Below are 11,288 nucleotides of genomic sequence, written 5' to 3' on the forward strand. Positions count from 1 at the left end.
ATTTGACTATGTGAGTCACATAACCAACATTACTTACATGAGTCTTGTTTATTTTTTGATAAATGGACTCATGTTCCTACTTACTTATTTTAAAACATAAGCTTAAAAAAAGGCGATATTTAAGTCTACTCTTTTTCCTAATTAGAGGTTTAAATGATGGACAATAAAAGGAAAAAAAAAAATCTCTTAGGATCAACGATTACTGGATTTTGCATGCCTAGATTGTCTTTACTTCATATTATTGAACTAATTTATGTCTACTCTAATTTGAGAAAAATCAGCACTGCAAGCTTAGAGGATAAACTAGAAGTTGGTGAATGACTCATTAAAATTTTTAAGATATAACTTTGAGTAAGTTTCTTGGTAAAATTATAATTTTTATTATTTAAACTGTGATCAACTAATGATTACTTTTTAATTTAATATTACCGGTTTATATTTCTAATTTTTTACTTTCTCTCACCTATCATATAAAATATTTATCAATACTCTCTTTGTTTGAATAGGTCATGATACGATGCTAAAATTTTACAGATATGGAGATTTCTTGTGCCTTTATTTGGTTCCTAAAATGAAATATTTTCAATAAAAAAGTTATTTTAATAATATAATGAAAGAGATCTTTTCTTATTTTCCTTTTCTTTTATTGTCTACTAGTTAAGCTTCTAATTAAAAAAGAGTAGAGACTTAAATATTGCCTTTTTTAAGCTTATATTTTAAAATAAATAAGTAAGAACATGAGTTTACTTGTCAAGAAATAAATTAGACTCACGTAAATAATATTGGTCATGTGACTTATATATCAAATTTCTCGGTGTATGACCCGTGCCTAGCGGCTCGGATGTCCCTCCTCCACTTTTAAAAAAATTATATATAATAAAGAAATCCCCTCTAACTTTACTTGTTTTTACTGAAAATGGCAGAGCACGCTGAGCATTCAGAGTACAAAGAAGAAGAGTCGTTGATCGAGAAAATAGAAGACAAGATTCACTTCGACCATTCCTCGTTCTCGTCGTCGGATTCCGACACCGAGAAGAAACCTGCGTCTGCGCCGGAGGCAGCGTCTCCGTCGTCAGTAAAGGCCACGATTTGGCGGCTGTTTGGACGAGAAAAGCCGGTACACCAAGTGTTTGGTGGAGGCAAACGTACAGTCTTATACTCTACTTTGTTTTCTACTTTACCTATTTATATTATTTTGTTCAATAATTCAAACTTAATTTGGTTAAGTGATTGCTTATTGAGTAATGGATTAGGGTTTAGGGTTTAGGGTTTTGAAGTATCTTAAGAGATCTGTCCCAGGAGTTTGGTTCGGTAGTACATTGCAGATGTGTGGTAGGCTTACATTACTGAGTTCTAGTGAATCAAGTCTAGTACTCTCTCCATTCAATTTTATGTGATGGTGTTTGACTGGTTACAAATTTCAAGAAAGAAAGTCTTTTGAAGCTTGTGATTCTGTGGCTATAAACCTTAAAGGCAAAATTGCAAATTTAAAGTTAGAATTGTTTTTAAGTATAGAAACGTGCCACTATTTTTTGAACGGACTAAAAAGAAAAATGTGTCGAAATAAAGAGTCTTTAAGTGGAGAACGATACGGGGATAGTCCTATTATATATGGTGTTTGGAAGTTGGAAACAGTAATACCTCAGTTACAAAAGAAATATCATAAAGAGTAAGAATGTTGAGATCAAATATGCTCTTAGGTGTATATATCATGCTTGTATTCATGTTCATCATCTTATCTTAGCTAGGGCCGGACACTGGCTTTAAGATATGGGTTCGGCGGAACCCAGTAGATTTGGCCCAAACCCAGTAGCTTTAAGATATGTGTTAAGAAATTTACTAAATATGTAAAAGAAAATTAAATTTAGAATCCAGCTACTAGCACTCAAGGTCAATGTCCTACAATTCAAAACCAATAAAGTTCAAATCCCGTGTCATCTCTGATCTTAGCTGTCATACTGGGTGCTTTTCAAGTGTTTTAGGGCTCGGATGAAGCTAATGTTTGTATTTTTCGCATCTGCTTGTAAGAGTGAATTGATAGATAATGTGGCTTTAGGCACAAGCTGATGTTTGGTTGCTTTATTGGGTTGTTAGTAAAGTGAGGCATCTAGTTACCTTGGTTATGTGAAGAGTTTGGTATGAGTTAGGTTTTTGAGAAGAGGTACATCAGTTTGATTATGTCTGCTTTTATGCAGCTGCTGATGTATTCTTGTGGAGAAACAAGAAGATATCTGCTAGTGTACTTGGTGGAGCCACTGCAATATGGGTTCTTTTTGAATTGCTCGAGTACCACCTGCTTGGTCTAGTCTGTCACCTTTTGATCTTCACCCTTGCTATCTTATTCTTGTGGTCTAATGCCACAACCTTTATTAACAAGTGAGCTTCTAAATTTTTGCATTTCCCATAAGGCAATTTGCTTAACCATTTGTTCAAAACATTTTCCTGCCGTTTCATGACAGGAAACGTCCACATATCCCAGAATTTCACCTTCTAGAGGAGCCGATCCTTGAGATTGCTTCTGCTCTGAGGATTGAAATTAACCATATTCTCCACGTGTTGCGAGAAATTGCATCTGGGAGAGATCTTAAAAAGTTCCTTGCTGTAAATTGCTCAGTTACTGTACTTTCCCTGTATAAAGTTTATCTTGAGACTCTATTGTCCCTCCCTTGCCATCAGCGTTGCTGAAAAAGAGAAAGGCAGCGATTTTCTTGTTCATCCATGGCAGCGATTTTCTTGTTCATCCATATTAGATTTCATGTCATGTGTGTACTTAAACTCCTTGCTCCTTTGACTTATACTGGCTAAGTAATGAGTAGGCTTTCCTCTTGTAGCTAATGAAAGCAATTACTGTAGAAAAACTCGAATTGGATGCTTATTAGCTTATATGTCCTGCCAATGCTAAAGTTGTCTTTTGCCTTCTCAAATATCTGTGCCTATTTGAATAGGCTGAAGTATCCTCTTTGCTGAAATTTATCCTTCTTTTCCGATTATTATAGGTCCTTGGAATCACTAAGCATTTTTAGTTTTGTTTTTTTAAGTAGGTGCAGAAGAGTACACCTGTGACTGAGTAATGCCACTATGGTCCTCTATTTTTGTTAATTCATTCAGTGGAATCATCTTTGTTTTCATAAATTACTCATATTATCAGGTCATTGCCGGTTTATGGGTCCTGTCCATGCTTGGCAATTGCTGCAACTTTTTGACACTGTTCTACATATGTAAGTGCAAATTTTCCAGGTGGCTATTTGGGCCTTGTAGTATTTGCTATCTGCTGTAACGGATACTTATTGTATCTTCCTCCAATGCACCAGCATTTGTACTCCTCCATACAGTTCCGGTTCTTTACGAGAAGTACGAAGATAAAGTGGATCCATTAGCTGAGAAAGCCGTGCAGGAGATCAAGAAACAATATGCTGTCTTTGATGCCAGGGTTTTGAGTAAAATTCCCAAAGGGCCATTAAAAGATAAAAAGAAAGCGTAAATGTGGCGAGCTACTAGTCTGGTAGCGATATTCCAGTTATCACAAGTTTTCAGAATTTACTGTAATATTTCTTGTGCTTACATAGGCCTTTAGGCATCTTACTTGTCTGCTTTTGTAACTTTATTGCCTTTTGGGGTCTGTACTTTGCAATCTTGATAGCCGTCAGAATTAGTTTATGGGTTTTGTGTGCTTGCATCTTTAGCTGCCGTTATTCAAACATGTTAAGGTACGTGTTTTGTTGAATTACATTCTCCCTTTGCCTTTGTAGTTGGTTCTATTACTCCAAACTTAGTGGTGGCAAAATGGATTAAAAAAAAATAATTATTGTCCATATTATCCACTAAAAAATAAGTTGGATAATGAACTTTTTAAAAACGGGACAAATATGGATAAGTACCGTATTATCCACTTAGAAAATGAATAACTAATAGGTTTAACTTTTATATTCAAACAGTAACTTTTATGGATAACTAATGGATACCTTTTATAGTCAAATTGGGGGTCTCAAGTTTTAGAAACTAGGTATTCTTTCAAAAATAATCATATTCAAAAAATTATGGATAATATGGTTACCCATATTATTCACCGGTTAATCTATTTTTTTTTTTATCATTATTAAATATGGATCAGATCAAATAATTTATCCGTTTTGCATTATCCATTTTTGATCGGACTAATTTATGTGGCTATCCAATTGTAAACTCTTCATTTTACCCGTAATGAAAAGTTTTTATAGCCACACAAATCCCCTTGTTTACCCGTAAAACGGTACAGTTGAATTTATACATGGTTTCTAAACAAGTGAATTAATTTGATCTTGAAATAATAAGATAAATGAAGAAATATGCAATGCTTAGCCTTGAGATGGAGACGAAATAGCAGAAACACAGTGGTTCCGGGTACAAAAATAATGAAATAGAAAAGCAAGAGGATACAATTGTATTAAGCTTTGAATAGAGTATAGTATAAGTTTGTCAGAAAATTTATGTCCTTTACAACGTAGCTAAGCTCACTATTTATAGCTACGTCTAGGGAAGGAGGTCCTAGGATCGTACCCCTCTTTAATGTCAATTATGAGGGCCATTGCTGAAGATGTAACGGTAAACATAAATGCCAAATTCCTTGTAAGGGCAATCGTACTTAATGCCATGGAATATTCCCTATTAAATGCTACCGGGCGAGAAGTTTTTGTTACATCCTTATGAGCGTTATTCTTTCCGGTGACAGACGGAATAGTTGCCTTCGGTCTTGGACCCCCCTTCCCCCGTCTTAGGTTCCACGTGTTCCTTTTTTCGACGGCTATGTGGCATAGCATATTTTACCCTATATAGATAGTTCCCCTGCTTTCCGGTGACATAACTTTGTATTACCGGGAAGTTGGTAGAAACACTCTTTTGGCTGAAATTACTATAATTCCCTTTAAAGGCTTCTGAGGGTTGATTAGACCCATGCCTCTTCGCATTTAATGCCCCGAACACGCGTCATCCCACGATTCAGCATAGCTTTTGCCGATTATCGAGGTAATCATGGCAATGAATTTAGCCGCCAAAACTTTTGCTTATACGCATCAACTTTTTCCCTTATGCTCCATAATTGAACAAGAGCAAGGCCAAGGACTGCTCCTCCAACAGTGGAATCCATCATCCCTAGAAGTCTTGTTACCACAAAAAACCTTGAAGAGAAATTTCTTAATGCTAACCCTCGTACATGGGTTGTTAGTAGGTATCCTTCTTCCATTCGTCCTTCTAGCATCCCTGCTGTGAAGGAAGATTGTCGCTGTCATGATTTGGATATTGTTTCTTCTGATCTATTAGAGCGAGTGACTCTACCCAAGAAGGGTTTTACATATTTTTACATGTATTCCTTTACTTTGGGTGCGTTCTCTTTGAATGGGGAGCTTGACTCCGTTATTGCGGAGTTTTGCCTCCGCTACAGGTATGTATGGCACAAGTAAGTCCTTCTGTGTAGAGGACGGTTGCTTATCTTTGGCGTCTGTTCCAGGAAACGGGAGAGGAGCTATCTTTAGCTCATGTGATGAATCTCTATTCTCCCAAGATCTTCTGTGGGGGAATGATAAACCTTTGCAAGCGTGGCCACCATGCTCTGTTATCTAGCATGGATGACGACAATGACCGTGGGTGGATGGAGCGGCTCGATGCAGTTTCCACCAATGATATCATTCCGACAACGACTTCATCCTTTCCGACCGCTTGGAGCACTTGTAAGCTCTTTGTTTAATATTTCTTTTTACTAAATATTCTTCTATACCCGCATTGATCCTCGATCCTTCGCCTATTTTAGCAACTCGATGGATCCCACCGGTGGTTGAAGGCTTGGACCGGTGGGTCCAGAAGATCTTGGATGTTACGACGCTTGAAACTCGCTTGTGGAAAGAATTGGCCCCTAAATACGGGTGAAAGGCCAAAAATCATGGTAGTTCAAATTCTCGTTGTTTTAATTTTTCATGTGAACTTGATTGATCCCTTCTACCTTGTCTATGAAATCAAGTCTACCCACGGGCTCTGTTGCTGTCGCCGAGGAGGACGTCTTTGCTGATCCTGCTAATACGGTGAGGCTGCTTCAGGAAGCGCTTACTCGAACAGGTGTCTCCAGGCTTACTTCGGGTACAAGTGTTTTACTATAGAGTCCCCGGCTAGGGAACATGCAGCCAAAAAGAAGGCGTTCTTCCGTGGTCGGGGAAAAGTAAGAGGGCGAAGACTATTGCCCCCGAGTCGTCTCCGGAAGTTGTGATCACTAGCCCTCTTCCCGGGCCGGTCATAGGCACCATGATGATCGACGATGATGGAGAAGCTAGTGATGATAGAGTGTAACACTCCTTAAATTTATTAAAAGTTTCGAGACACGCTAATTATAGAATTAAAATTTTTTTTTCTTGCCTATAGTGAAAGAATATATATATATATATATATATATATATATATATATATATATATATGCACACTTAAATAATTGGATATACAATTAGGAAAATATTAATAATTCTAATATTATTAATGATTAACAGTGGGTATCACTACTTATTAGTTAAGTTAAAAAAAAGGAAAAAGGGGCCTAAAGCCCATAAAAGGGCTGTTGGAAAACAAAGGCTTCAAGCTTTATATGTTTCTACGACAATTCACGAAAAGGCAGAAGCCTTAGACGAGAAACAAAACATTGTTTTGTTACGCACAAATCAAAATAAAATTCTAGGGTTCTTTACCAATCACTAATTTTTGAATTCAAGTATGTAAATTTTTCTATTATCAATTATCCTACAGTGGTAATAGGTAAGAATTGAATAGTTAATTCCCTTCTTCCTCTATATCAACAATAAATTACATGTTTAGGTGTGAAACTTTAAAATTAATTAAAATGCACTGGTTGTTGTAGAATCAATTATTTGACGGGTATAATTGGACTGGAGTCTATGTATTGGCTCGAGAAGTTTTGAGGAGTTGATATAACCCTTTTACTAAAGTGGTTTAACTCACAAAAGCACGCATACAAGATGTTTGATGAATTGCTTAAAAAAGTTATATTTACTTAATTGGAGTGAGTGAGTACCTATTAACTTAGGATTGTTCTAGCAAAAGTTTAGATGATTTATTATGATATATGTGCATAAATTTTCAGATCTTTGTGTGATTCTTATATGCTATTTTCATGTTGAAAATTTATGAAGAAGCAAGAATCTTAGAAATACTTTTACATGTTTATTTCATTCTTATGTCATGCTTCACATTTACGGATACCAGCATGAGCATGTACATGAGGTTCTATAAAGAAAAGATTTAGACTTGAAAAGTCACAAGCAGAAGTTGTAGAAAGAAAAGCTTTTTGGGAGTATCCTTTATTCTTAGAAGGGATCATCGTCCAGGCCGAGGCGTTGACTTCTTGAAACTACTTGTGCCAAAGTAGGGAGCACACGAGCCGAGGGTCTCGTTGCTGAGCATTTACATAGCCATGCTAAGGTATGATACATGAGCACTGAGAACCATGAAGCGAGTGGCACCTCGTGGATTAGGCCTAGTCGATCAAGTTGGGATCGAACCTGTGCCGATCACACGGTGACTGAGATAGAATTAAGTCAGGATAGTTGGAATTCCCAAAATATAAAGTGAAGTATTTTTTTTTCTAAGAAAGAAAAATAAAAGAATTTCTTTTAGAATATTCATAAACTGCGATTATGCAATTATTTTAGATTATTCTTATAAGCTTTATGTTTTACATGCATTTAGAACCTTTGCCCGTAATGTATATGTTATTACAGTTTCGCCCCCTGTTGTTGAGATTCACTGAGTACAATGGATGGTACTGACGTTCTCTTTTGAGAACCTACGTTGGTCTGCGGTACAACGTAGAAACCGGTTTTGCAGGCGAGCAGGCTACGGGTTAGGACTTCCTTCTATTCCAGTGCTATTGGTGAGCTCCGCTTTTGTTCGCGGAGTATTCCTTAGAGTCATCTTTATTTAATTATTTTTTTGTTTACTTAGAGAACTGGCCAGAAAATCTCATGTCCTGAGCAGTGCGTCAGTTTATCAGTAGAGGCTTCACAGACATAGTCATTGGGTTAAGATTCAGATGTTTTTGATAATAACTTAGCAGTAATTCAGTAGTTACTACGAATAAAGTTTTGGAGTTGATTTATTTAAACATTTAAATTAATCAAAATTATTTGGTTAGAGTATTGCCTTGTTGCATATAAAGTTTGGAGTTATAATAGATTTAATAAGCAGAGATGGTTTTCTCAGTCATGTTTAGTGATCGAGTGCCGGTCCCGGCTTGTTCAGAAAATGGGTCGTGACAAACTTGGTATCAGAGCCTCAGGTTTATGGTGTCCTAGGGGTCTATGAAGCCGTATTGGTAGAGTCTTGTTTATGGGTATGAAACGTACCATACTTATAAACATGAGGCTACAAGCATTTAGGAAAAGTCTCATTGTTTTCATACTTTAGATCGTGTAATAGATCCTACCTCTAAGAAACTATCTAATGTATTTGTTTCTTTAAAACTCGCAGAAATGGCTCGTACTCGCAACTCTGACATTGACACTCAGGATGCTGCTCAACAAACTATTGCTACTATTATGGCTCAAGGCAGAAGTAAAAAGGCTTCAACTCAGAAAAGGAAGGGTAAATCCACAAAGGGGGTTCAAGTACCCTGGGTTGAACATAAAGAAGGGGTGGAGCATAATGATCTAGTACCTCAGGATCTAGTACCGCCTCCAACAACAGCTCCGGCTCAGGCAACTATATCTCCCGAGGTGGGTCAGATTTTTAATGTTGTCAACAGTGCTATGGAGATGTTTAAAGCCTTTATGGCAAACCAGAATAAGAAAAGAGATGAGATTCGACCTCAATCAAATAGATAAAACAATTCTGAGTCCTCAAGAGTGAATAAATTTTTGAAGTTGAGTTCTCTAGTGTTCCATGGTTCTATAGTTGATGAAGATCCGATGTTGTGGATGGAGGGTGTCAAGAAAGCCCTTAGAGTGATGAAAACATTTGATGATGAAGTTGTGGAGCTGGCTGCTTACCAGCTTAGAGATGTAGCCAGCGCTTGGTTTGAGATGTGGGAAAAGAAAAGAGATGAAAATGATGGTCCGCCTACTTGAGAAGAATTTGAAGAGGCCTTCATGGATAACTTTATCCCAGAAGAGGATAAGGAAGCTAAGGCTATAGAGTTCGAATAGCTCAAGCAAGAAAATAAAAGTGTGCAAGAGTACTACATGGAATTCATAAGGTTGGCTAAGCATGCTCCTCACATGGTTAAGATAGAAAGAGCAAAGATTCGCAGGTTTGTTGGCAGTTTAGCTTACCACATTAAGGATACGACATCAGCTGCAGCAGTAGGGATGACAGCCTTCTCCTCTGTTGTGGGATTTTCCAAGCACTTAGAAGAAGACAAACATCAAAGGAGAGAAGAAAAAGAGCATACAAGAAAGCCCGGACAACGGGCAGGTTTAATGGTGCATCCAGTGGAGGTGGAAGGAATTCCTCTAATAAGGAGTCATCAGCATAAGCTCAGTCCAGTCATAAGTCAGGTGGTGGGTCTTCCTTCAGATGTACTCAGAGTTATGGAAATTAGTCTCGCCAGAATTAGAATTTTAGGACACATCCTCACATAGCCAGAGTCAGGCTGAGCAACATTCACACCAACAAGGTCTTTGTGGAACATGTAAGCGACAACATTCAGGTCAGTGCAATCTCGGGTTTTATGGTTGCTATTATTGCGGAGACATTGGTCATATAAAGGTCAGCTGCCCAAAGTTGAGACGTAATTTCAGTGGGGGATCAACTTGTCCTTCTAGTTCCTCAGCTACTGCAGTTGCACCACCTCAGGCTCGTGGTTCTCATGATCAGACCGGGAATGGGGAAGGCATAGTTGTAGATCGAGTTACTCAAGGAGGGGGACAACCCCATTTGTTTGCCACATTTGGTCATTAGAGTGCAGAGGCATCTGTAGAAGTTATTACAGGTATACTTTTAGTCTGCTCACATAATGCTTATGCCATAAATGATCCAAGTTCAACGTTTTCATATGTGACTCCATACTTTGCAATTAACCTCGGGCTAGAACCGGAACAACTTAGTGAGCCATTCCTAGTATCTACTCCAGTTGGTGAGTCAGTGAAAGTCACAAGAGTCTACAGAGGTGTATAGTTTCAGTCCAAGGTCGCAACACCAAAGCCGATCTCATAGAGTTAGAAATGGTGGATTTCGATGTGATCATGGGTATGGATTGGTTATCTTCCTACTATGCCATGTTAAATTGTCATGCCAAGATAGTCAGGTTCCAATTTCCAAATGAAGAAGTCTTAGAGTGGAAGGGTAGTTCAACATCGCTCGTAGGTAAGTTTATTTCTTACCTTAAGACACAACGAATGATCGGTAAGGGATTTCTCGCCTATTTGGCTCACATCATTAATCCAAAATCAGAACCACCAGCTCTTCAGTCAGTGTCAGTTGTTAGAGAATTTCCAGAAGTTTTCCCAGATGACCTTCCTGGTCTTTCTCCCGAAAGAATCATAGACTTTGGCATTGATCTCATGCCAGGATCTCAGCCGATATCTATACCTACTTATAGGATGGCTCCAACAGAACATAATGAGTTGAGAGAACAATTAAAAGACCTTCTTGACAAGGGCTTCATCAGGCCGAGTGTTTCACCGTGGGGTGCCCCGGTCCTGTTTGTCAAGAAGAAAGATGGGTCTCTCAGAATGTGTGTCGACTATCGGCAGTTGAATAAAGTTACCATTAAGAACAAGTACCCACTGCCAATAATTCATGATTTATTTGATCAACTTCAGGGTGCAAAGTACTTTTCAAAAATAGACTTGAGGTCGGGGTACCATCAGTTGAGAATCAGGGAAGAAGATATATCTAAAATAGCCTTTCGAACTCGCTACGGGCACTATGAATTTCTAGTGATGTTCTTCGGGTTGACAAATGCTCCAACTGCATTCATGGACCTCATGAACAGAGTTTTCAAGCCATTCCTGGATACCTTTATTATTGTGTTTATAGACGATATTTTGGTGTACTCTAAGAGCAAGGAAGATCATGCAGAATACCTCAGAATGGCCTTGCAAACCTTGAAGGAGAATGAGCTTTATGCCAAGTTTTCAAAATGTGAGTTTTGGTTGCAGTTAGTGGCATTTTTAGGCCACGTGGTTTCTAGTGAAGGAATAAAAATAGACCCTCAGAAGATAGCAGCAGTCAAGAACTGGCCTAGGCCGACAACGCTAACCGAAATCATGAGTTTCTTGGGGTTAGTTGGATACTATAGAAGGTTTGTAGAGGGGTTT

General features: G+C 38.0%; 1 protein-coding gene across 1 annotated transcript; it reads left to right on the forward strand.

Moving 5' to 3' along the window:
* The first annotated feature begins 825 nt into the window (after nt 1-825).
* On the forward strand, nt 826-3,676 carry LOC104215373 (reticulon-like protein B6). The gene is made up of 5 exons (XM_009765159.2): nt 826-1,145; nt 2,196-2,376; nt 2,460-2,613; nt 3,149-3,218; nt 3,312-3,676. Exons 1-5 carry the CDS (start codon nt 917-919, stop codon nt 3,479-3,481), a joined length of 804 nt encoding a protein of 267 aa, XP_009763461.1. The 5' UTR covers nt 826-916; the 3' UTR covers nt 3,482-3,676.
* Nucleotides 3,677-11,288: the final 7,612 nt, after the last annotated feature.

The sequence above is a fragment of the Nicotiana sylvestris genome, chromosome 8 (assembly GCF_000393655.2).
Source record: "Nicotiana sylvestris chromosome 8, ASM39365v2, whole genome shotgun sequence".
Classification (NCBI taxonomy): domain Eukaryota; kingdom Viridiplantae; phylum Streptophyta; class Magnoliopsida; order Solanales; family Solanaceae; genus Nicotiana; species Nicotiana sylvestris.